General features: G+C 58.0%; 1 protein-coding gene across 3 annotated transcripts in view; it reads left to right on the top strand.

Annotated features, from left to right (window-relative positions):
* The first annotated feature begins 5,715 nt into the window (after positions 1-5,715).
* LMX1B (LIM homeobox transcription factor 1 beta) overlaps positions 5,716-26,156 on the top strand; it is a 79,345-nt gene continuing 58,904 nt past the window's right edge. For all 3 annotated transcript variants that reach the window (XM_068552929.1, XM_068552928.1, XM_068552927.1), the window contains exons 1-2: positions 5,716-5,854; positions 6,699-6,885. In XM_068552929.1, coding sequence (XP_068409030.1) covers positions 5,716-5,854; positions 6,699-6,885 — 326 coding nt within the window. The remainder of the gene's footprint in view (positions 5,855-6,698; positions 6,886-26,156) is intronic.

The following is a 26,156-nucleotide window of genomic DNA, read 5'->3' as shown; positions in this document are numbered from 1 at the left end:
ATGGCACCTTGAGAGTCCCACACATACAGTTTTGATGCATTGGCTGAAGCCCTTAATTTTGTTGCCTTCCAAAAAACCCCAGCCTGGGCTCCACAGCCCGAGCAAGTAGTGAAGGCTGAGACGGTCTGTGCTGGCTGTCTGGGCACTGCCTGGGGGGTCTCCTGTGCCCAGCCCACAGCTGCTTGGACCTGAGTTTCACCTGCCCTAAAGGAAGAGAGATTGCTGAGCTCAGCATGTGTCTGGTTCCCCTCAGGCCCTGGTTGGAGGGGGAGGAGGCAGCTGTGATTTCCTTAAGTCTTGGGGACTCTCTTTCAGCCAATATTTGAGTAGAGACTTGCTAAGTGCCAGGCACTGTGGTGAGCACTTGAATTTCATTCAACAACCCTGTGGGAATACATGCTGTTATGCCCACTTTACAGACGAGAAAGCTGCGGTAGACAGAGAGGGCAGGACTTTCCAGAGGTCCTGAACCAGATCTGGGTGACTCCCTGACACCTGCTCTTGACCCCACTTCTAACCACTGCCTGGCCAGTGAAAGACCTTAGCCCTGAGCCACCTGGCCAGGGCACTGTCCCTCGCCAGCCCTGAGGGCTCAAAGTAGCCTTTGGATCTGAGGGAGCCTGATCTCCTGACCCACCAGGGAGAAATCCCATGACTAATGACCCAGACCTTGTGCTGAAAAGTCATGAGTCTGTGGCCAGAGACCCCACCAGCTGGTTGAGGGTGGGGCTAGGCTGCAGAGAGGGCAGAAGGACTTTGCTGGAGCTGGGCGGTCCCAACGTTGCATACAGACACACATCAGCATACAGCCTCAGAGCCACAAACACTGGGCCTCATCAGCAAGCTCCCACTAAAATCTTGTTCCCTGCCACCTCAGCCTAGAACACTGCAGATGGGAGAGTGAGAACCTGCTCCCAGTCCTGTGTCAGAGGGACCCCAGCTTGGACCTCCCCAGTCATTCCTCTCTGTGGACCTCCACAGGGCTCAGAATCTCTGAGCTCTCCGCAGGCACAGGAAGACCACAGACACTTTTCCCTGGGCTGTGGGAAGGTGACCGGATTACTTATCGCACACATCCATCTCTCTGCTAGCTGAGAAGGGGACTGAGCCTTTGACCCACGTGTCCTGGGGTCAAGTACAGCCGCGATCCAAGGAGCCAAGGGTGGTCACCACTGGCTCCAAAGGCCGGGACACCCGCCCTCTTCCAGTGCCGGCCGGCTCCACTTCCTGAGCACCCGGGTCTCCGGAGCCCGGCTACGACCTGGGAATAGCAGCCCCCAGCCCGGGCCTTGGCTGGGGGCGGCTCTGGTCCAGCCTGGCTCCCTCCCGCGGATCTGAGGATCCCCAGGGCCAGTGGTGGGCGGGCAGCGCGGGACGGGTCTGGGTGCTCTGGCAGCCCCAACTCTCCCTGCTGGCAGGGTGGAATCGCGCCTTCACGCTGCACAGCACTCGGCTCGGCAGCTCCCTGTACTCCGCCCCTGCCCAGGATTCTCACTTCCAGCTGGGGTTGTAAACTGGGAGGGGACTCCGGGGCTGGCTCTGGTCAAAAGCACCGCTCGAGGGAGGACCAACAGGCCTCCGCTGGGGGGAGAGAAAGGTCCTAGGGCCGTGCCTGTGGGCTGCTGGTAGCGAAGGCAGGCTTCGGGAGTGCAAAGCCCTACGGAAAGGAGCAAGGAGGCACAGGGAAGGGCTCAGTGGAGATGAGGCGTCTGCAGAATTGGGGGAGCTGACTCCCGCCCTAGAGCTTCCATCTCAGATCTTGCTTCTTCCCAAGTGATTCCAAACAGCCAACTCGGTCTTACTTAGGTGGAGAAAATCTGAAGCTGTTTCTGACGCTTTAGTCCGAGCCAGAGAGAATCCCGGATCGCCCGGAGCGCCTGGGGTTGCCCTGGGGAATCGGCAGGTCCTGGATCACACCGGCTCCCGTCGGGCGGAGCAAGATGCCACTCGCCGCCTGTGGGCAGTACCCGACTTCGGGCCTAGGCCCTGTTTCTACCATTCAGTCTGCCACGTTTTCAGCAGGGGAAGCAGTCGGGAGGTGCAGGAGCCACGATTGTGCTTGAAAGAGACCTGGGGCGTCTGAGCGCGTGTGCGAAGGAGCCGGGACGCCGCCGACTCAGCTGGGGGAATGAGGGACCGGGGAGCTGGGACAGAGGGCAAGGAACAGGACCTATGGGTTGATCCAGAGTGGGGGTGGGTGGGGGGATTAATGCACAGTGAGCGGGGAGGACGAGGAGCCGGGACCCCACGTTCGTGGCCTGAGCAGCCCCACTTCCAGACCAGAGAGAGCAGCCAGCTGCCTGGGTCCAGCCCCGCACCTCGGCAGCTGCGGGCAGCTCTGAGCACCTGCCTTGGCCCTCCTGATGTAGGCCCTGGTGGTGTGGGCCGTGACGCCGGCAGGGGCACGGGGTGACATGCCAAGATTCTGTGAGCCCCAGGACAGATGAACCGTGGCATCCGAGGGGACCGCCTGCACGTCCTTCTGCCTGGAGACCCGGCCTTTGGGCGGCCTGGGAATGCAACCCTGGGCAGTCTCGACGACTCTGAACGCCAGCCAGGGAGTCAGAGAAGCCTCAGAGGCCGGGCCACAGAGGCCCCCATTCCGCCAAAGGGGAGAAGAGAAGTGTGGAGAAGAGGCCTGGCACACGGAAGGTGGGGAGTGGGAAACAGGGGCAGGGGGATGGAACGCTGTACCGGGAATTTGGAGTCTGGGGTGGGTCTGCAGGGCCTGTGATGGAATAGGATTCCTAAGCGATGGAAGAGGATTCCTAAGTGCGCTCTGAAGGAGAAGAGAGGATCAATCTGGGCCTGGAACATGGACCCTCTCGCCTGCAGGCAGTCGCCCGACAGAGGGTGCAAGAATGGAGCGCTGCCAGCAGAGGGCAGAATGCGTCCGATCGGTCCGCCAGCCCTGCGCCGGGCTCTGCGCCGCCCGGCTCTGCGCGCCCGAGACTCGTCCGCCGGGCTTCTCCCGGCAGCTGCCAAGCCCCCGTCCCGGATGCCCGGAGAGGGCGGCCCAGGCCCAGGCCCAGCCTCGGGAGCTCAAGGCCTGGGGTTTCCAGGCTGCGCAAGGACAGGGGACCAAGGGCGTGTGAGAGAAACTCCACATCTACTTATCACCGTCCTGGATACAAAGACGCCAAGAAACGCACGGAGACACAAAGACACACACACAAACAAAACTGTGGGACACACGAGCACACAGAATCATTCGGAAACTCGGAGGTACACAAAGACACACAAAGGTGACACGAAGACACATAAACAGAAAAGGATCCCAGACACAATACGGAGGATGAAAGACATACAAAGACCGTGGCACCCTCATAGAGTGACAGACACAGGGACACACACAAAGACCTACAAAAACACGGAAGAGATAGAGGCATGTAAGGCCCAGCAGATTCACATCCAAACACACACACGGATGCTGGGGACACAGATTCACACACTCGGAGCCACTCGGAGCCCAGACAGTCGCAGGGACGCAGCAAAATTGTGTGTGCACAGAGACACGGGTGCATGGACATGGAAGAGCCTCCGGGGCGGGAGCATCCACATGCACAGACACACACACAGATACCCACCGACACACACGCAGGTACTGGGCTGGGGCGGGAGCTTCTAATCCTCCACAAAGCCGGGCCCCTCCGCGGGGCCCCGCGGCACAGGGGGCCACTTCTGACCAAGCCTCCCGCAGGCTCCAAATCCGATCCGCCCTCTCGCCTCCAGCGGGGTCAGGGGACCCGCCTCCCTTGCCCTCCGCCCCCGCCCCGCTCCGCGCCAATGCTCCGCTCCGGGAGGGGCCCGGGCTGCCCCGCAGCGGCTCGCAGGGTCAATCTGGTCCTGCCTCGGGGCTGCATCGGCCCCCCTGCTCCCGGGCGAGCCGCGACTCCATGGGGACCCCGGAGGCCGAAGACACAGCCGGCCCGGGCGCGGTGCACTGCAGCCGACGCAGCGGCCTGCGTACCCAGCGCGGGTGCCTGGCCCGATGGGTGCCAGGCCCGGCGGACGCTGGACTCGGTCGCTTGGTCTCTCCGGCCTTTCGTTCCCCAGTGCCGAGGCCCACGCTGCCCAGGCTGGCCAGGGCCCTGTCCCCGCCGGGCACGGCCTACCGACCCCGGCAGGGTCCCTCCGCCACCAAAGGTCGCCTATCCCAGCGATCAATCCGGTTTCCTTCGAGCAGCCCAACGCACATCTTCCAGGGCCTTCAGTCCGCGACCCTGGAGCCACCACTCTCTACCCATGGCCCTCACTCCCAATCCTGTGAGGCCAGGTTCTCGTCCATTGCCCCCACCCGTACCCGCGATCCCTTTCTCACACCTAATCATTCTCTAAACTCTAGGTCGCCTGAAACCGGGCCTCACCTTTCTTGCCTTCCCAGTGTTCCCATCCTTGATCCCGGGGCCCTTCCGGGATCTTCGCTCACCTCTCCACCCAATCTCTGCCACGCCTGACGCTTTCCCGGACCCACACCCCAAATCTGGAGCCAAATCCCCCTCTCCCCGGGCCAGGACTTGGGCAAATCCTGAGCCAGCAGTCCTCCCCTCCTGCCAGTCCGCGTCCCTCGGTCCCGGCAGCCAGCCCTCTCCACGGACCAAACCGGCTCCGGGAAGGCGCCGCCACCCGGGGGACGCCAACTCAGCCTGGTGCGACCTACCTCGGCCGACAGTCGGGGGCCCCGGGCGGCCACTCCCGGCCGGCGCCGTCCCCTGGTGGAGCCGCTGCGCTCCCCGCCGTCCGTGCAGTCTGGCCTCGCTCAGGGCCACTCCTCTTAGTGCTGAAGCTTTACAAAATATTAATAATAAAGAAGGCGAGAAAGAAAAAAAGAAAGCCTTCATTCCCCAACTCCCAAATCAGTTTTTCAAGGGGGTGGGGCAGAAGCATTTGTTTCGAAGGTGACCCAAACTTCTGCGAGGGGCCAGCGGGGCGCTCGGCCTGGCCGGGACTCCCGGGCCCGCACTCGGGGCCGGGCACGGCGCTGGGCGCAAGCCGGGGGCGCGGGAAGCCCTCCCGTGGGGAACGGGGGGGCAGCGACGGCACTATTTGACGTGGAGCCTCCGGCTCATCCCGGCGTAGGGATACGAGGCGCACCAATGAGTTCAAATGTCAGGAAGTTTGAGGAGGGGTGAGGCGGCTCCCGGCCGGAGTATCCCTCCGCCGCCAGCTCCAGCTCTAAACCGAGCGGCTCCTCGGGCGCACCATGGCACTAGAGTAGTGCGGGGAGCTCGCCTGGAACCCCGCGGCCCGCTGCGCCCCGCCCGAGACCCCGCAGCGCCGCCCGCGCCCCCCCCCCGCAGCCCGCGGGGCCGCCCCTGCACCCCCCCTCCCCCGCCCGCCGCCGCTGCCGCTGCCGCTGCCGCCGCCGCCGCCGCCGCCGTCTCCTCCCCGCGGCTCCGTCTGCCGCCGCCGCTGCAGCCCGGCTCCGGGGCTGACAAGCAGGTGACAGAGGAGCCGGCGCGCGTGGCTACGAGTGCTCGGGAGAGCGCGGCGCGGACTGCAGCCGCCCCGGCCCGCCCGCACGACGCCGGGGCCCGGGGCCAGCGCGTCGCCGCTCCGCGCTCGCCGGGGACAGCCGGCGGCCCCAGCCGCAGCCCCAAACCCGCGGGGGCCGCGCCTCCCCGGCTCCCGGGCCGCCGCGGCGGCGGCGAGCCGGCAGGCGGGCGGGCGGGCGAGCACCCTGGCCGGCGGGGCCCGCAGCGCGCCCCGCGTCCCATGGATATAGCAACAGGTCCCGAATCGCTGGAGAGGTGCTTCCCTCGCGGGCAGACGGACTGCGCTAAGATGTTGGACGGCATCAAGATGGAGGAGCACGCCCTGCGCCCCGGGCCCGCCACTCTGGGGGTGCTGCTGGGTGAGTGCGGGGTCGGAACGCCCGAGTGGTCACGGGCAGGGGACAGGGGCCTCGTCCCGAGGTGGACACAGGGGTCCAGGCCAACGGATAAAGACAGTGGTTTTTAGAACATGGGGGCGTGGGGGACACAGAGAGAAAACTCCTGGAGTGATCACCAGAGGGGCAACAGGCAGGCACGCCTAGACAGGCATCCTGAGGGGACAGAGGTATGCAGGGACACCACCTAGGAGGAGCGAGGACAGGACAGCTCCAGCCGCCACCCCCCATCCTCACCGGGCCTCAGTTCTAGAGCTGCCACTCCGGGCGAGAGGTAGGAGGCGGGTGGCAGGGGTGATGGAGGACTCAAGTTGTCACCTTGGCAAGCTTGAGAGTGGTGCCAGGTCACTTGGGGAGAGGGAGTCTCTAAGAGGGAAATGTTCCCTGGGTCACCTAAACCACAGATTTTGGGGAGATGAGGGAGAGAAGACAACGAACGCCACCGTGGGGCGTGTCAGCCAGCGGGCGCCTAAGCCTCACCTCTCCTGTCTCGGTCCCAGCCGGCTGCCCCGCGCCGTGCTCGTTCTCATATGTATTATCACCAAGCGCCGGATCTCCGGAGAAGGGGAGCGCGCAGCGCCGAGCTGAGGCTCCAGGCCCGCGGCCTCTCCGCGGCGGAGTCCGCCGACTGGGACGAACTAGCTGAGGCTGCCCGGCCCCTGGCGCGGCGGCTGGGGAAGCGCAGGCGGCGGACGGCGGTCCCGGGCTGCCTTCGCCTTTGGGGCCGGAGCTGCGGGCACCGCGCGATCGGGACGCTGGGCCGGGCTGGTCGGCGCTGACGGCCCGGCTCTCGTCCTGTGCGCTGCAGGCTCCGACTGCCCGCATCCCGCCGTCTGCGAGGGCTGCCAGCGGCCCATCTCCGACCGCTTCCTGATGCGAGTCAACGAGTCGTCCTGGCACGAGGAGTGTTTGCAGTGCGCGGCGTGTCAGCAAGCCCTCACCACCAGCTGCTACTTCCGGGATCGGAAACTGTACTGCAAACAAGACTACCAACAGTAAGCGCCTCTCGTCCTCCTCCTTTCCCGCAGCCGCACGGCACTCCAGCCCGGCCGCCCCCCTGCCAGGTCGGGCCCGCGTCCGCCCTGCCGCCGGCCCTGCGCGCCGCTGGGCCCGTCAGCTCCGAGAACTCCGCGGGTTGCGCGTCTCCCGGCAGGGCAGAGCCGTCCCAGCCCGGCCAACACTGGTGGGGTGGCCGGGACCCTCCGGCAGCCCCTATTGCCATCCTTTGTCCGGGAAACCTGTGCTGGGCCGCTCAGTCGGGGTGCGGGACAAGGCCCTGGGCCGACTGGGGGGTACGATGCTGCGGTCGTGGGACAGGGGCTGGCTTCACTGAGGCCTGCATTGGGGACCGAGAATTGATTTTCAAACGAAAGCAGTGCTTTAGGGAGCCGGGCACTGGCGGTGTGCTTCCCCAGCCCAAAGGCAGGGTTTGTGTTGGTTTGGGATTCTTGAAGCAAAGAGGTGGAATGGCGGGGTGCTGAAGTGCCCAAGCAGCCAGGGATGCCCCCTTCCTGCCAGGCTCCCTGCTGCACTTTCAGTCCCTGATGGAGAGAAAAGGGTGTGCATTCTCCCCAAACCGTTCCATGCGGGAATTTTGCTCGTATAGTTATTGTTGGCTGGAGAAGCTGTCTAGGAAGAGGACCTTAAGAGGCGGGAAACCACAATCTGGGTTCCCCATGGGCTGAGGAGCTGACCAAGTCAGCCTTCCCCAGTAGCCCTTCTTTCTTGCCATGTGTATGTGTTGGGGAGGGATGGCTTGCTCCGCCCTGGCGCAGCCCAAGCCTCAGCGTTGAGGCCAGAAACTGTGGGCTGAGCCCTACCTACTGACTTTTGCTTTTAGCTGAGACTTGGGTTTGTCTGGCAGGGGGCTCCTGGCAGATAAGAGTAGATCCAGGTTTTGTTTTGTTTTGTTTTGTTTTTGACCCTCTGAAGTTTTGTGCCTGACAGTGTGATTACGAGGGAGGCAGAGAGGAGCAATACCAGGAAGAGGGGTGTGGGGATGCCCAGGGCAGCAATTTGGAGACAAGTGGGTGCCTGTGAGAACTTTCTAGCGAAGCCCAGAAAACCGTTTCAGATGGGGCTGTAGGGTGGGTAGGCTGCTCGAGTGGTTTGGGCCTCAGAGGGGGCTGTGTGTGCCCAAGCCTCTGGGAAAAGGCTGGGCTGCCAGTGCTTGGTAGTAAGTGCAGCCTACCTGCTCTGCCCAGGGACTGTCGCTAAATCCAGGCCCTGATGGGAAGTGGAGCAGCTTGGCTGAGACCTGGAACTAGGTGGGACTGCAGGCCAGAGCCCTTGAGAGGGCATCGGGTTCTACTTCAGAAGTCTCTGTGTGAGCCCTACGCTAGCACCTATTCTGACTATGCTCCCCTGGTCTGGGGGCCCAGCAGGAGCTGCTTTTTCTGCCTTGCTCTTCCTGCCAGCTGGGGGGCACTGAGAGCAGGAATTGGGACCCTGTTCAGAGTCAGCTCTTCTGTGGTCCCAGAGACCTCCCCCTCTGGACCACCCCAGGTTAGGCACACTGCCATTGATCGTGTTTGTGCTGTGCCCCGGACTGATATGATTCTACTTCCAGGAGAAAGTGAGGCCACCGGTCAGCTCAGCCACAGGCAGGCGTACAGCAGCATAAAGCGAAGAAAGTAGTTTGGGGTAGATGTGATTGGAGGCTTGGGGCTGGCCCCTCAGCAGGGCTCACCGGCCTCAAGTCCACACACATCCTGCTGTCCTGCACCCCTCGCCTTGCTCTGTTTGCCTGACCCCGAGCGCGGTTGTGGCAGTGCCACTCCCCGCACAGCTCAGCCTGGATTACTTAACACGTGCGGGCCGGAGGCCCAGAAAACTGGAAATGGGCCTCCGAGTCATTTGTGCAATTTTTTGAAAAAAAATCTTTTTACATTTTGTAAAGACTCTTTCCAACCTCTTGTACATATCTGCTCAGTCTCTCCTCCCCACCCCTCAGTCATTTACAGAGCTTTTCCTTAAAACAAGGAGAGGATGCCCCCCTGGTTCTTCAGAGCGCAGAATTGTAAAGTCACAAATTTTGAGCTGGATGATCCGTTAAAGCTGAATGGCCAACTCCCTCATTTTACAAAACAATTAAACATTAAACAGCTATTGCTTTGCCGAAAGTATGTTTGTTTAAAAAAGAAAAAAAGGCGCCTAAGAGCTTTCTCCCTCTGTGCAGTAGGGGTGTGCTTGCGGGATAATTTTGGTTCAGGGCGAATCTCCAGCTCGAGTCTAGGTCCTGAGGGCAGCAGGCGGGCATTATTCATGCCTCTCACGGTGCCTTCCTCTTTCGACCCCCACCCTTTCTTCCAGTAATGCCAATTAGGTATCTGCACTAGGCTGGCGAGTTGGGGGCTGAAGGGGGATTGTTGTTATCAAGACAATTCTGGGGACAAATACCCAGTCGGATCTCGCATCAGCTTTTCTCTGCGAGAGCCAGCGCAGAAACGCAGGCGGGGGCTCACTGGGAAGCGATGTTCTTTTTGCACACTAAAAATGTATTTCACGATTTATTTTTTTCTTTGAGGATCGCAGATGCATATTTATTGCATCTGTGCGTAAATGCTTTTCAGACGAGAATCCAGGCAAGTGGGTGCAGAAACGTGCCTTCTCAATTTTGTGGAGTTTGTGCGTCAGCGGTATTGGGAAATTAACACACACCCCCGCCATAACTTTTGAAAAATGTTTCTTCGTCTCGATAGGAGTTGCTGGGCTCGGTCCTTGGAAAGAGATTGCTATTTTTATTAAGCGCCTCTTCCTCCTTTCGATTTGTTTTAAAGATCCGGGACACAGACCCAGAGGCACAGCGTTATTTTACGCACCACGGGGGTGATTAATTGACGTTCGGGCGCATTTAATAGCATTTGATAAAATCCACCCGCACGTCCTGGACCTGCAAAGTGGAGCGCAGGCCACGGCATTTGGGCATTTTCACGCATAACTCGAAGTCTCCTTTTTCTCAGTACGTGTCTTTCGGGGGCTCCTTCAGGGGAAAAAAAAAATCATCGTATCGTTCTCCTGTGCCCGAGCCTCTGGCCCCTCGGCAGCCCGAGCTCCTTCTCGGACAGAAAACCCGGTTAGAAACCGGGAGGAAACGCGGCCTCCAAACGCAAAATCACGAACACCTCTCTCCTTCCTTCACCGGAGAACGCATTTTAAAAAAATGACAACGTAAATCCCCCTCCTCATTTTTTTTTCTTCGCCGCTTGGCCAAATAGAATTATGTAACTCTCTTTTCTTGCCGTCTGTCGCTCGTCTGGAAAGGGTTTCTATCTTTCTATCCCGAGGAGGTGGCGAATTCCGGGAGGAGGCTCCGGAAGGGGGGAGGGTCGGTGGAGAGTCCAAAAATCTGTCACAAAATGGAGCCTAATCGCTTGTAAGACAGCTCCCAGATCTGGCGACCCGAGCCCCGTCGGTGTGCGAGCCGGAGCCTGCGTGCGCCCTGCGCCTACCTCGGCGTCCCGGGCTGGCGGCGCCCTTCTGCCACGGGGCCTTCCCGGGCGGCCTCGCCTCTCCGCCGCCGAGCCCGCGCCGGTCCCCTGGGCCTCGCCTGCCCAGGTAGGATGTGCCCACTGCAGCAGGAGTGGGGCAGCGAAGCTTTGATTGAGTTTCACAAAAAGCCGTCTGAGTCCTGGGGTGATTTTTTTTTTTTTCTTTTAAATTTACCCCAGCTGGCTGCGGCTCCAGTGGCCCAACCCCGCTCTTCCCAGCACATTCCTTTCCTGGGAAGTGTTTACACCGGGAAAGGCCTTCCTGGGAGGCTCACCTCTCCTCGGAGCAGCGGGTGTGGCGCACGGGTAGAGCAAAGTCAGGCCCCAGCCTTTCCTGGCTGCTGCTTCTCCCAGCTTGGGCGACCTCCCTTAGGCCCTGCTGTAGGGTGCCAGTTACCAGCAGCATCCCCTCCACCAGTGGGTACTCCAGCTGGCATGGCCCCCATCAGACCAATTCAGAGCTGCAGACACCCCTGCCCACAGCCTGGGCCAGAGGGCCTGTCCTGGAAGTGGGTTTCCTTGGAAGGAAGAGCCAGCGCTTTCCCTTATTAAAAGGCCTCCGTAGTGCTCTTCCTGGAGATCTAAGGGCTGAAAGGCTCACTCTGCCAGCCCAAGTCTGGGGACCCTCTGGCTCCTGGGAGGGCCCCTCTGCATTTAACCCCAGCACCTTGGCTGTAGGCGGAAGGGTAACCAAAGGCCTTCCTGAGGCTGCAGTTCTCCGCTGCTGAACAGGGGCATTATTCACAGCTGACTCCCGGCTCACCCTGTATTCCCTAGGCTCTGGGCTGGTATAGCCTAATCTGTTTGCTGGGTTTTTCTCGAGTGGGGGAAGCAGGCTGTGAGGATCTCCTCTGGGGTATGTGATTGGTGACCCTCAGCTCCCTCCTGTCTGTGCATTGGAGCCAGGCTTAGGACCACAGAGCCTTGACACCTCCCTGAGCCTCTTCTGTAAAATGGGGGACATAGCCACCCGGGGGAAAGTATTCTTATAAGGATTGGACATAACATGCCCCAAAGGACCTGGCATCTTGCCTGGCATGTTGTTAATACTCTGGAAATTATTGTTGTTACTTTATCACCATCAGCGTGGCAAGGAATGCCTTGTCTCCAAGGCCACACACCAAACTGCCCATGGGTTCCATGCCAGAGAGGGGGGCAGCTGGCATGCTAGGCTTGCCATAAGCCTCTGTGCATGGAAGATGAGGGATACCCTGGGAAAACCATTCCCTTTTCCTGAGTGGGACAGTGTGAGACAGACCTGGGTTCACCTCCCAGCCCCAGCACGCAGTAGCTGTGTGATCTTAGCCAAGTGGCTGCCCATCTCTGAGCCCCATGTTCTCCATCAGCAAAGTGGGGGTGATGATATAATTTCTCAGGGTGGTTGTGAGGATTACACAAGGTACCTGGGTGGGGGTGGGGAGGTTTCAGTAAATGTCTCACACTTCATGGGATCCAGTATCCTCTCCTCCTCTTCTAGAGAGGCAGAAGAGCTTCTGATTACATGAGTGAAAACAAATGCCCACTGTGCATTTGCAGGAAGGGCAGGCATCAGGGTGGGCCTGGTGTGCTGGCCTGTTTCTCCTTGGGGGGTGGAGGTTGGACTAAAGCAAAGATCTTTCCCCTGGGGAACAATTGGAATCTCCCTGGTCTGCATATAACTTGGAAAAGCACACAATAATATAATTTAATATTTGGAAAACTGTTCACACTCATTTGTTTTTGTGACTCAAACGACAGAAAATAAAGCTCAACCGACATCTCCGAGGCTGCAGGGGAGAGTCAGAAGAGGGGGTGTGTGAGGGAGAGATCCAAGGATTTGTATGTTTTTCAGGTGAGAGACACCAGCCTGGGCAGTCAGAAGGCTCCTCCAGCCCAAGGAGGTATTTTTGGTCCATGAAAGCTGGCAGTGCTTCCCCAGGGAACTTCCTCTACCCTGCAGCTGTGAGGTTTTTAAAACAGAAAAGGGAAAACACACACACACACTCACAACCACCCGGTCCTACTTTGGCATTAGTTAGGCGGAGGGATGGAGGATACTCTCAATGAGTTATAACTTCCAATTTGTTGGACACCACAGTCAGGCCCCAGCTTTAGGGGAGGGAAGAAGAGAGGGATGGTCCACTCATCCAAGGAGTTGCTGTGAGCTGTCAGTCAGTTGAGGGTGCAGGAGGACCCAAGGCCCTTGGCTCTCTGGCTGACCCAGCCCTCTCCAACCCCCAGATTCTGTGCTGATGGCAGCAGAGAGCAAAACCAAAATTATATATATTTATTGCCACTGCAGACAGAAGTGGGGAGGCGGTGGTATCGAGGGGGACGGCAAGGCTGAAAACCATATTTGAAAAAGTTGATTCACGAAGGCAGAGGAAGCAAAGTGGCAGACGTTTGCCATTTCATCGACCGGCTGGTGTTCTCCATTCATGTCATAAATGTCTCCTGTCATTTGAAGCCAAAAGCAACATGATTTGGTTCCCCGGTGGCCTATAGAGTTTTTCTCCTTTTTTTTTTTTCCTCTTTTTTTGTGTGTGCAGTAAATGTTTATTTGTTAATAATATACTTTAAACAGCCTAGCCTTGACCTCAAGTCGCCTGAAGCATCCATCTTCTCTCAGAAAAATCTTTCAAAGTTTGTGTAATTTTGGGGGGAAGGTGTAACTGACGGGGCAGTGAAGGGCCTGTGTTTGCTTTAACTACTGCAGTGTTGGCAGTGGAGGGGTATAAGGGGCCACTGTGCTCCGAATGGCAACTTTCTTGAGTTTCAGGCCTGGCTGACAGCACTTCCTCGCTGCCCTTTACCTTGCCCTTGCCTGATCAGTACAAATAAATTTCTGCGTGGGCCCTTCCTTTGTTATTCCTGGGGCAATGTTGTATCCATTTCTGTTCAGCTTCTTGACTGGCAGCTGCTGGACCTGCCTGGTGGACCCTGGAGCCCTGAAGGGAGGTGGGGGAGTATAGGGGTCTGGGGGGAGGGGGCTTTGTCACAACTGGGAGTCAGGCCCAGACCTGGACCAAGTGCGCCGGCTGATGGCGGAGCACCTGGCTGGCCTGGCACTTGGTGAACTGGGGGGAAAAACCCGGTTCCTGGAATCTGGTTCCAGAAGAAACAAAGATGTTTGCTGCTTCCTAGCCGGCCGTGCTGTGAGAGGTTTCCTTGGGAACTGTGAGGTGGTTGCCAGCGGGGAGGGTCCTGAAGGCTGCCCAGAGCAACAGGGGTGCCCACCAGGGCCGACAGGAGTCAGGAGACCACCGAGCAGCTGGCTAGGTGCAGGAAGATGAGTGAGCATGCTGGAACACTGTGCTGCCAGGGGTGCCTCCCCACCCCCAGGTGCCTCTGCTGGTGCTGCAGCAGCGACGATGGTGAGAGGGGAGGAGCTGCACTGTCCAGATGAGCTGGGTGTGACTGCCATTCCCTCCCTCCCGCCTCCTGCTCTCCTCCGGGACTCAGTGACTGTTGTCATGTGACTCCGGAATTGCCATAGTTGCTGGGCTGCCTGGGTGTGGGCACCCGCCCAGGCCTGGAGTTGCCCGAGCCTGTGGAGATGGAGAGGACCACGGTGCTCTGGGGCCACCTCCTCTAAAAGGAGGGCCCTCTGAGTGGGGCACATTTTCTCAAAGGAAACAGCAAGATTGCAACTACAGATGTGGATCGAAAATGTCTCTGGCTCCCAGTGACACAGGCCAAGGGCATTTAGGAAAGCTGGTGCCTCTTCCCAAGCTTCAGTTTCTTTCTCTGTGTAATAGGGGTGATAATTCCAATCCCACGGGGTTGCTCAGAGGAAAGTGAAACAAACCCAAAGATGCCAGGCTACGTTCGGCATTCAGTCAATGTATGTTTCCTTCCTGCCTGCCTGGGAAGTAAGCCGGAGGCTCCCTGCCTGGCTGGAATGCATTGTCTGCCCTGAGTGGGAGGCCCAGAGAGTATAGCCTCCTAAGCAGGCCTCCTGGAGCAGCTTTGCCCACCCTCTTGCTCCGCACCCGGGTCTGGGCTGGTGTTTTTGAATTTTTTCCTTGCAAAAGGAATGGGGCAGGTCTGGCCGTCAGAAGCTGGTCCTTGGAGGCAGGCAGGCAGTCAGCAGCCTGTGGATGGGCCCCCGTTACTCCTGAGGCACGTAAGTCCCCAGTTTTCCCCAACAGATTCTTGAGCGTGGCCAGTGTAGATGTGCAGTGGCAGGAGCAGAGCCTTACTAACCCCAGAGGGGCAGGCCACGGCAGTGCACCTAGAAGGAAAGGAATGGGTGTTTCTCGAGTGCCTGCACGTGCACTGACCTTTTTTGCTCTAGCTCCATGTATAGGTGAGCAAACCCAGGCTGAGGGAGTTAAGTCACTTCCCTCAGATCCGAAGTTACTCTGTAGCAGATTCTCCCCCCTGCGGGTCTAACTCCCAAAGCGGATGGGAGCCACCCTCCTCACTCCTGATCTTCCGGAAGCCCCAGATTCCCACTTTGGACGGTCGTGATTCTCCCCAGAGCACCCAGCTTGGAAGGTGGGTGGGTGGGTGTGTGCACGGGGTGGGGGTGGGTGGGTCACTGCCCTTTTCCCGCCGGAACGCCCCCAGTAAGGCCAGTCCTTGCCAGGGAAGGAAAAAGGTTAGAATAACTGCCTTTCTCCGGGCGGGGAGCTTCCTTCAGCGCCCCCTCTCCGGCGCGCGGGCGGGACGGCTCTCAGCGGTCTCCACCCGCTTTCTCCTCCAGGCCCACCTCTCGGAGGGTTCCTGCTCCTCGTTCTCCTTTACCCTCGAGTGGGGCAGCGCCGTGCACAGGCTCCTTGGCTCCCGGGCTCCTTGGCCGAGCCGCGGGCGCCCGCGGCGGTTGATGAATTTCGGTGTCACCAGGGGTTTAGCCCGGATTTGGGAACCGCGGGCTCTAATACGCGCACACGGTCCTGCCCTTTCTAAAGCGCAGCCCTTTCACCCAGCCGCTGATTTATGAAGGAATCCGATCCCGGGACGGGCTGGGCTGGAGCCGGGAGCCCGGGGCCCCCGCGGCAGCCTTCGGGCTCTTTGTCGTTGCGGGGGCCCTTGGCGGCAGCGGGCGTTCTCCTGGGCTGGACTCGGGGAGCTCTGCAGGGCGGGGCCTCCCGCGGCCCAGGAGTTCCCTCCGAGCCACTTAAATTACCCTCTGGTAGGGAGCAAGGCTGGTGGAGAGAGTTCGCATTTTCATTCGGAATTGAGCAAAGCCCTCGCCCCTCCCCAAGCCCTCCGATCGACCCCCTCGGGCAGGCCCCAAAGCGGCGAGATCGGGAGGTTTGTTTATCGAGGGAATAGAAAATTGAAAAAAAGAGTCTAAGACCTTTTTCCCGCCTGAGAAATGTGCAAAGTCCCTCAGCTCCTGGAGGCGGCGAGGCGCCCGGAGAGCCGAGTACCCGGCGCGGACACTGGGGCCGACCCAGCCCCCTCCCTCCGGCGCCCCCGCCGCACCACGGCGGGAGGGCGGATTTTTTTTCAGATTCGGTTTGCAGGGGGGAAATGGGGTTGTATCAATCCACAAATATTTACTCTTAACAGACTTGTATCTGTGGAGATTTCGAACAAAGACAGTTTAGGGGGATTACAAAAACCCTAAACCCCGTTTTTCTCCCGGACTTGGTGCTTTAAATGCCAATTACAGGCGAGCCATATCCAACAGCAACGGGGGGAGGCGAGCAGGGTCCGGGGAGGGAGTGGGGGGCGAGTCCAGCCATTAAATGTAACTTTTCATTATGAAAAGGATTTCGCTGGTTTTATCTTCTAATAAGATTATGTCACGAACACAAGTACCTAGGATGGTGCTGAGTGACAGGGCTCTGTCGTTTAATCAGAGGCTGCGCCGCTCAAACCGCGGGGCCCTTTGTCCGACGGAGTGAACGACGGAAACTTGCCGTCCTAATCCCCTTATTCATGTCAAGCAGAGAAAAGAAGCCGAGCACCTTACAACCGTGTCCCCTCCACCCCTTCCGAGGGCGCAGGGAGGAGGGGGGCTCTAACCCTGCCCCCCACCCCGTGCCTTTCATTTCCCATCGCCCTAGGGTTTCCCGGGCCCGCCAGGCGTTGCACCAAAGGTGGGGGAAGGGATTGCTTTGGGGGAGCCTCAATTGTCAGCTTCTGGAAAATGGGGCAGAGGACTCAGGATACAGAGGATACAGGTTGGTGGGATTTTTTGCCTCCACTGACGGAGAGCACAGGTCCCATCTGACCCCTTTTCCCAGGAAAAGTGGCACTGGGTAGTGCACACCCACCATCCCCATTAAAGCAGGATTGAGAAGCAGGGAGAGGTCGAATGGAGATGCCAGGCTGGGTTCCTCCGCGGGGCGGATTTCGTTGGATCCCTGGGACTGGTGTCGCCATGCTGGTACTCCTGCGAGTTGACCATTCCCGGCCGCTCGCTGGGCCCCTTTCTTCGAGGGCAAATTCCTTTGTTCAACCCCTGCAGAAACCTGCTTCTCTGCTGGGCCAGTGGCGCCTCTATTCTCGCCACCGCCGCCGCCGCCACCCCTGTCCCACAGTGTGCAGATCTTTTCTGCGGCTCTCGGGCCGCCCAGATCCAGGCAGGTCCACCAACCAGGCCCTCGACGTCGCCTCCCTGCCCGAGCCCTGGCTGCCAGCTCCGACAACTAGAACTCCAGCCCCACAGCCGGCGCCGCAGGCGCGCACCTTTGCTGCTGGCGCTCGCCTCCGGGCATCGTGGGAAGACGCGGGTGTCGAGAAGCCGCCGCGCACGACTCCGGGTCGCTGCACAGGCTGAAAAAACCAAAAGCAAAACCAACACCCAGCAAATGAAACCCGCGCACCCCCAGGGCTCCGCTACCCCCTCCAGAGGACCAGGCCGGCGACCTCCCGCCCGGCTTCTAGGATCTCAGACCCAAAGCCCCAGAGTCCACAGAGCTGGAGGGGGGACTTCGTAGGAATTTGTCTCTAATGCACCCGACTCTTTGGCCTCCTTTTAAAGCTCTTAGGCTATGCTCCGGGGCAGCCTCCCGGGGACCCCAGTGCGCCCTGGGAGCGCTCTGGAGATGCCTGACTGCACGCAGTCTCCTCCCTCTCGAGCCCAGGCTCCGGGCGTGGGGAGGATCGGGCTGAAAGCAGGGTGTCACCTCGTAAAAGCGACAGGCAAGGGCTATTTTATGGGAAGGGAGAAGGGGCAGGAAGTGGTGGGTGCTTCCCTCTCTGGCCACTCTGGGACAGAGAGCCCCAAGGAGGGAGCCCCATCTGGGCAGGGGACAACCAGGGGGACAGGGCAGGGTCAAAAACAGTCGGGTCTGAGGCTCTTAAGCAGGGCATGGGGACCAGCCGGAGCTGGGAAGGGGACCAACGGACCTGGGAACCCGGAGCTCACCTCCCGCCCGTGCTCTCCCGGAACCCCCTCCGCAGTCCCGGGCTCAGCCAGCAGCTCTGGCCCTTCCTTCCAGGCCGGGGGCAGGCGGGGGAGAGACTTTCTCCCTCGAAACACTTGATACCAACTTTGTTTTTTTGGCAAGAAAAATAAGCCTTGTTTGGAAAGGGGGGTTGGTGGTCGAGTGAAGGAGGGAAGGAGCGAGCCGGCGGCAGCAGAGCAAACTTTGCGGATTAGGTTTCAGCGCCTCCGCCCCACCCCCAGCCCCGCGGCGGTGATTTGTGTGCGGGGGTCTGTGACCCTGCGAGGCATCAAACGGCCCGCGGGAACCGGCCGAGTTCAGAGGGACAGTGGGCAGAGGGGCGGCCTAAGACAACGCAGATGGTTCATATCAGCCGGGCCGGGCCAGCCTTGGGCTCGCAGCGTCTGCCCGCTAGCCTGGGCTCCTCTGCAGGGGAGAGGCCTGGGGTCTTACAGGGAGGCCAAGGCCTGAGCGGTAATAGGGGGCCAGAAACGCAGCAGTCAATGGCCAGTGGGCCCCAGCTGAAAGAAGGCCAGGCGGCCAGTGACAGAGTTCTTCCACCAGGCAGTCCTGACCCCATCCAGCTCAGGTGGAGCCTGACCTCCTAAGTAGCCTCTGAGAACGGAGTGATCTTGAAAGGAGACCCTCCAGCCTCTGCCAGGAGGCCAGAATTTACCCCACCCCTGCCCTGCAGCAGCTGGGGCTCCCCAAGGGACCATTAGTAGCCTTTTTCCTCTCCGGGAGGTGCCCTGTCCTCTGCCTGCCTGCTGGGATGGGTTTGGGAAGCCGTCTCTTCTCTCTGACATTCATTCACTCATTCATTCATTCTACCACTAAGGTAGAATGTCCTTCCTCTCTCTGCACCTTTAGCCCTTCTGCCTGGCCTGGGCTAACTCCTTCCTCCCTCCTAGCTCCAAGGGAAAGCTAAGACAGAGGCTCACTCCTACCTTGGCCCAAAGCCTTGCTCTGGGGGCAGGGCCCTGTTTAGTTGGGGTGGGAGAGGTGCTTACCCACACCAGCCTTGGCTCTGAGCCTGCTGCCTCCCACCCCCAGAGCTGGAGTCCTGCTGTGGATAGTAGCATGCCCCGTCTTCCCTGCCCTGGGCTCCAGGGACCTCGGAGGACCAGGGCCACACCCACCACCAGGACCTTGGGCTGGTTTAGAATGTCCCAGCTGAAGGCCTCTTCAAGATCCTTGCAGAAATGGGAAAAGTGAGGCCCAGGTGTAGCCAGGACTTGCCCAAAATCTTAGTTGTAGCAGAACAGAAGCAGGAACCTCAGTCTGCCCTCTGCCAGGTTAGGAGTCTATGTGGCAAGTCCACAATTCTTTCTAGGACCCTCTTCCAGACTCTGACTTTATCAGTGACCTAGTCTGTCCCCCTGGGCTGAGGTCACTGAGTGGGGAAGGTCCTATGATTCTGGTTCTTGAGCGGGGCTAACAGGCCTCCATGATGAAACGATTCTGCGAGCTTTCTGTATAGCATGTGGGTTTGGGAATTTTATCTTCTCAATTCGGACACTGAGGGACAAGAGCCAGGTGAGCACAGCGCCACATCCCACCACCTCTCCATCCTCTTAGTGTCAGACTCCCAGACCCCCTGGGCTTGGCCCTTCCTCTCTAGAGCAGGTCACAGGGAGGACAGCAGCCTGGCCAGGGCCACAGAGGGCCACTGGGCTGCCAGGACCTCTCAGGGCTCCGTCTCCCAGGGTCCCTGCCTTGGGGGAGCAGCCGACTGGGTCATCTGTGCACAGAAGACACATCTGTCCTCCACATGTTGGAGGCCGAGCAGAGGACATGTGGTTTGGGACGTGTTATCTTAATCATATTTATTAACCAATCCTGAAATTAAAAAAGAGTTTGATATTGTTACAATTCGGAGAAGATCCCCAAATCTACACCGCAACAGATCAGGAGAGACTGCCAGCGACAGCCAGGTTTCTTTTAGCTGGGATCAGGACACAGCTTTGGAAGTTCTTTGAGTTGTTCTAGTGCGGTGGGATCTCTATGCTGTGAAGTAACACTTACCGCTTTCATTTTCCCAAGCAGAGATCTGAAGCAAAATTAATTACCCGCCTTGACTGATAGTTGTTCTGTTGGAGTATGGTTCTAATCCTTATTAACATTCTCTAAAGTCAGGCATGAAATATGACTTTTGCACCACACTCTTTGGCATATGTTTTTCTTTTCCAGGATATTTTTCAGGCTATCTCCGAGCCTCACTGCTGTTCATTATTTTTGCCATAGGTCTAAAGTTGCCAGCCCCAGAGCCAGTCCTGCGCTGAGCACAGCCAAGGGGGGGGAATGACACACCTCCCCTCACAACGCAAATTGCTTCTGATTATTGAGCTTTGAATGTTTTCTTCCATCATGTTTTTATTAAAAACTCCAGCATATTTACGCTCGATGGTGTCTTCAATTAGGTTTTTTTTTTTTTGTTTTTTTTTTAAAGCCGGGGGTTCCCCTTTCTATAGCAGCATGTAAAGAAAATAGTTGTTATGACCGCAAAATTACCGTCCAAGCCTGGTTCTAGTAAATCTGGCCCTGCTTTGACAAGCCCAGCAGGCTGGGAGCTTTTTTTTCCTAAGTGTTCCAGCTGCTGGGGAAACAGACCAGGGAGGAAGCCCACAGAAGCATCTGTTCTGCAGGGTACTCGGAGCTCCTCTCAGGAGCTAACACTTCCCAAGTTTGTGAGCTGCAGAAGGGGGCCTGGCTGCAGGGGGCTTGCTGATGGGCAGGCCCAGCCCAGACAGCACACAATAGCAGCAGCAACAGTAATAATCACAGCTGATGCTTGTTGAGGGGTCGTGGTTCGTCAGGCGCTGTTCTAAACCCCTCACATTCTTTCCAGAGATATGACAGGGGTGCTGTTATTATTTTCATTTTCAGATAAGGCAAGAGACACCGAGGAGTTGAGTAACTTGCCCAAGGTCACACAGCTAGCAAGTGGAACTGGGGTTGGAGCCCAGGCATTCTGTCAGGAGAAAACTTTCAGCAATCCTTTGGGAGGCAGATTCTGGCCCCTTGCTGCATGCTGTGCCCTGGTGGTGGCCTGGCACCAGGCTGAATGTTATTTGTTGAATGGATGCTTCATAATTAAAGGCCAGTGTTCATAGCATGCTGCCTGTGGTAAAGGTTTCAGGGGGATCAGCTCACTGAATCTTCTCACTGCCCTGTGGCAGGTGTTCTTATCATCATTTCCCATTTCGCAACCTTGACCTGAGAGGTGCAACAATTTTCCCCAAGGTCACGCAGCTTCAGGTAGCAATAAGAGCTACCGTCTGTCCTGGGCACATGTTAAGTCTAGGCTCAGGGCTAAGCCCTCGGCACCCCAGATCTTAGTGAGAATTCTTAAAAGCTCTATTGTTTACCCAGATTTCCAGGTGACAGAACTGGGGCTCAGAGAGGTGAAACCACATACCCAGGGTCACATAGCCAGTGGGGAGCTGCACCAGCACGTAGCCAGCATCTGTAGGTGCCAAGACTTGACTGCTCCTCAGCCTTGAGGGGCCCGGGCTGGGGGGAACACTGGGACCAACCTTCTTGGTGGGTCTCACTTGGGCTGAACAACTGTCCTGGCAGTAGGTGGGGCATATTTTGGCCATGACGGGAGAAGCATGTCTGTGACCTGCCTCATGCTGAGAGGGCATGGCATCATCCCATCCTAGCCTCCCCTTGCAGATGGGGAAACCAGGGCACAGAGAACTTAAGTGACTTGCCCTGGGTCACACAGCTAGCGAGCAGCTGGTGAGAATCACACTCTGGTGTCCCGGCTTTGAGGCAGGGTTTCTCAGAGAGACTCTGACTCACCATCTTCATCGTCAGCATCATGCATGACCGTCCCCGAGTGCCTTCTGAGTGCTTTGCAAATACACAGTCACAGCAGGGCGGTTCCCAGAGGGAAGGTGCTTTTCCCAGTGTCACACTGCAAGATATAACCGGCCAGGGTGTGCCCTCCTGCTCTAGGCAAGGGGACAGGGGAGCAGGACCAGCCCATGGATGGGATCCCTGCCAGCTCTCCCAGGGCTGCCTTTACTCCTGTCCTGCCTTCTGGGCTTGGGCTGCCGGTACAGCAGCTCTGGGCAGGCTCTGTCTGCCCTTTGAAGGGGACAGCCGCCTGAGCCTGCCACTTTGAACTGCAAAGGGGCCTGCGGTGAGGGCCCGGCCCCCTCCCACTTGTCCCTGCCCGCCCACCCCTCCAGGTCTGGTTCCAGTCGGCAGGCCTGGAGCCGGAGGGGCGGGCAGGGCGGCAGCCTCCCTGTGGGATGTCAGCCTGATAAGTGAGCAGCACAGACCCCTGGAGGAGGATGGAGCAGGCCGCCCACTGGTCCAGCCGTCCCACGTGGCAAGAGTTCAAGCCAGTCATTGAGGTGCCATCCTCCCACAGACATGCTCTGTTTCTGCAGAGAAACACCTCCCCGAACATCAAAGATTTAAATTAAAATAACAGTAATGATAGTAATAATAATAATAACTTATAAAAGGAAACATCTTGCCCTGGGGCACAGGGAGTGTCACGGAATCAACCACATGCCCTGCTTGGTGACTGCTCAGTGGCAGGAAGTCAGGAGGGGTAGGTGCACCTGGGCAGCTAGTTACCAGGAACCCAGCTAGGGGCCTTTTAGTTGCTCAGCCAGGTGCTGGCTAAGCTGGGCCAGGATGGGGCAGACCTACCCTGCCCTCAGAGAGCTGCTGGGCTCAATGGGTGTCCTGGGGGTGGGGGCAGAGTTAAGCAGAAATCATGTCAGCACAGTCCCTGTGCCTGGAAATGTTGGCCTCTTCTCTGATTTTGTGACCCCAGAACTGATTCCTTGGGAGGCCGAGAACTTAACCAGATTCTTAGCCAAGTAGACAGAGAAAAGATGCCAGTGCTTTGGAGCTTCAGGGTTCAGAGTTCGATCTAGGCTCTGCCACTTACTGGCTGTGTGACGTTGGGTTAGGTGCTTTCCCTGTCTGTGCCTCAGTTCCCTCAAAATCTGTTGAGGACCAAGCACCTGCCTTAGGGTAATGATGAGATTTTAAAGGCAAAAGCAGGTGAAACGTCCTCAGGTTGTGTGTGTGGCTCTTGCTGATATTGTTACTGCTGCTCCCATAGTCCTTTGTGTTGGGTCTGAACAGGCATCTGGCTATGGATATACGTGTCAGGCAGTCTCTTTGTCAGAGTTCATTGTGTGCACCATGCCTCGGCTAGAACAGGGCATGGCACATAGTAGGTGCTCAGTTAGTATTGGAAGAAAGTATAGGGGAATAGCTCGTGGCTAGACTGGCTCGGCTGGACTCCAGGCTCAGCCTTTTTCTAGCTGTGTGACGCTTCTTTTAGCTGTGAACTCTAGCTGAGTTCCTCAGCTTCTCTGAGCCTCTGTTCTCTTGTTGCTAAATCAGGGATAATCAAAAAGCCTAGCTTCTGCGGTTGTTGTATTAAATGAGATGATGCATGCGAAGAGCCGTCCTGGTAGATGTGAGCTATTTTTGTTATCGAGAAGGGCAATGAGCAGGGGTCTGGTTAATCACGCAAGACAGCAAGGGTCTGTGTACAGCGTTACCCTGGGCAGGTGCCTGTGAGGTGAGAGGCTGGCGCCAAGGAGGGTTTGGAGAGGGCATTCCAGGTAGGGGCACTGGTAGCAGGAATATTAAGGGTTAAATTGGTGGGCCGAGAAGAGTGGGCTGAGACAGTGAGTCTGGCTGGAGGGACTGCCTGGGGGCTGCTGGGACTTGGGGCTGCAGAGGGGGGCGGGGCCAGTAGCTATGCAACGGGGTTTGGATTTTATCCTGTGGGCAGGAGGGAGCCATTGAAGGTTATTGGACAGGGGAGTGACAGGACCGGAGAGGCACTTTATGGGGATGACACTGGCAGCGTGTGCACAGGATTGGAGACTGGAGACAGGCAGGGGGAGGCTGCTGCCACCTGGGAGGTGAGGGCAGTGGAGGGGACTAGAGAGGGGACAGGTTCAAGCCAACTTGAGGAGGCAGCTCTGAGGGCCGAGGGGAGGGGTGGGGCAAAGCGAGAGTCAGAGGGGCCTGGGGCTTGGAGCTGGGGTGACTGGAGCCCCCAGGTTCTGAGCACTCTGGGCTGGACACAGCAAGGGTGAGCCACTTGTTTGGGTCCTGGCCAGGTCCAGCTTCGTGGGAAAGTTAACCGGGCCCTCCACTTAGGAGGGCTTTGCACTCGGTTTAATGCTCTGCTGTCGCCCTCTTGAAATTCTTAATATGTTTTGAACAAGTGCCCTGCGTTTTCATTTTGTGCTGGGCTCTGCAAATTATGTAGCTAGTCCCGGTCCCCAAGTCTCAGGCTCTGGGCTCTTGGAATCGAGGCCTGGGAGGGCTCAAGCTAGAACCAGGCCTACGGGAATTAAGGAGACCTCCCTCTCTACCGTTGGCCCGAGGCTTGTTCTCAGATGGCTTCTTCCTGCTGGCTCTCAGCTTGGCCTTCAAAGCCTTCCTCAGTCAGGCCCTGCCTCTTCTCTCATTCTCTGACCTCAGCCACCAGCTCACCTGCTGTTCCCACACATCTCAGACACTTGTCCACATCTAGGTCTTACTCAGGCTGTACTGGTTGTTGCAGGATGTGTCCCTGGCCTCTATCATCCTATCTTCTTCTGGAAAAGTCCTTTGAAGGCCTGGCACAGGAGTCACCAGTGTCACAGAGTCTCTCTGGCTCTCTCCATCCCACCCCACTCCCCTTGGAGGGGAGCTTGGGTCTGTCTTGCAGTGCTTGTTAAACATGCAGATTCCTACTCCAACTCTCAGGGTGAAGCCTATGAATCTGCATTCCCAGCTGGTCCCTGGGGATGCCTGTGCACACTGGGGTCTGAGCACCTCTGCCCCAGGTACCCCCAAGCCCGGCACAGGGCCTGGTACTGGAGAGGTGCTCCGTGTCTGTCTACCAAGTGAGTGAATGAGCTGTGGTTGTCTGTCATCTTGATGCATGCAGCTTCCCTGCGGCCTGGCTTGTTGCCTGGCGTGGAATGGCATCAGTGGGTGACTCTAAATGGTGGTGGGATGGCAGCAATTGTGGATCTGGAGGAGAATTGGAAGGACACCTGACCCATCCTAGGGACTCTGGCTGGCCGGGGTTCTTCCCCTCTCCCTGAAACCCCAGGGTGTAGGTTGTGCCCTCTAGGAGACAGGAAGTAGGCAGAGCCCTTCCCCTCACCCTCTTCCTAGAGGGCGGTCTGCTCCCAGTGTGGTTCTCTTTGCACACAATCATAACAGCATGATAGAGGTGAAGGGCTTTAGGTTTTATTTCTTCACACTGCATAGGCACTGAGTTAAGGACTTTAATTATTTCATTAAACCCATACAAGTCTATGAGGCAGGGTCTGTTATTATTCCCATTTTAGAGATGTGGAAACTGAGGCACAGAAAGGAGAAGTCAGCTGTCCAAAGCCACACAGCTTATCTCAATCTCTCCACCATTTGGCCTCTGAGATGTCTGATCCCCCTGTGGCTCCTGTTTGTGATATCCCAGGAAAGCAAATGCTCAGTGAGTATTTGGGGAAGAGAAGGAGAGTAGAAGGAAGCCCAGCCCACCCCCCCACATCCAAATGGAAGGACCCCTGCTCCAGGCAGGGCTGGGCTGACACCATGAACCCAAGGTGAGCAGGATCATCACAGCCCGGTGTGCCTGGGGATGGGGAGCGCAGGGGAACTCAGGGGAGAAGCAGCTGACTCTGGCAGGACAGGCTGTGAGGGGGCATCCAGAAAGCTCCGTGGTGGACCACAAGACCAGGAAAGCCTCCTTGCCCAGTGGTGACCAGACTCTGTCAAAAGGCCTGGATGGTCCAGTCTCCACAGATGACATTCCAGAATCATAAGTGGAGCCCCTTCCATGCCAGGCCCGCGTGGGCACTGGGGAGCAAGACAGATGCAAGCCTTGTCCTTGGGGAGTTCATGATCCAGGGGGCAGACAGCATGGAGGAGACCCAGCCAGACAGGCCCTGGGGAACTGAGTGGAGTGGGGTCCAACCAAGGGAAGACAAGTAAAGATGCCAGGAGCAGGCCTGGCACATAGTAGGTGCTCAGGGACTGTTCCCATGAAATTTTTCAGTTGTCCACCTACTACAACAGCCCCTTTAATTAGCACCCCAGAGGGCCAGGCTCCAGGCCCTCCGTAATGCCATGACAGTGCTGTCTTGGATGAGTCCTTTGACCTTTCTGAACCTCAGTTTCCTTACCTGTAAAATGGGTGCAACTTTTCCTCCTTTCCAGGTCGTTGGAAAGATTAACCGTAAGAGGATGTGAAGTGCTTAGCACAAAGCTCATCACTCAAAAAAAAACAGAGCAAAGAAAAGAAGTGTTTCCTTACAGCTGTTGTTGTGGTGGTCATTTTATTTTTGTTATTAATAAGAATTCTAACAAAACAAACCACAGGAAGGCCAGTCTACCCCCTCTGAGCCCTCCAGAGACTGACTTAGCTCCTTTTCTCCCCTCCCTCCCACCTCCTTGGGGCCAGCC

Source organism: Eschrichtius robustus, chromosome 10 (genome assembly GCF_028021215.1).
Source record: "Eschrichtius robustus isolate mEscRob2 chromosome 10, mEscRob2.pri, whole genome shotgun sequence".
Lineage (NCBI taxonomy): Eukaryota > Metazoa > Chordata > Mammalia > Artiodactyla > Eschrichtiidae > Eschrichtius > Eschrichtius robustus.
Note: the sequence above shows the minus strand (reverse complement) of the source record. Positions and strands in the feature narration are given on the sequence as shown.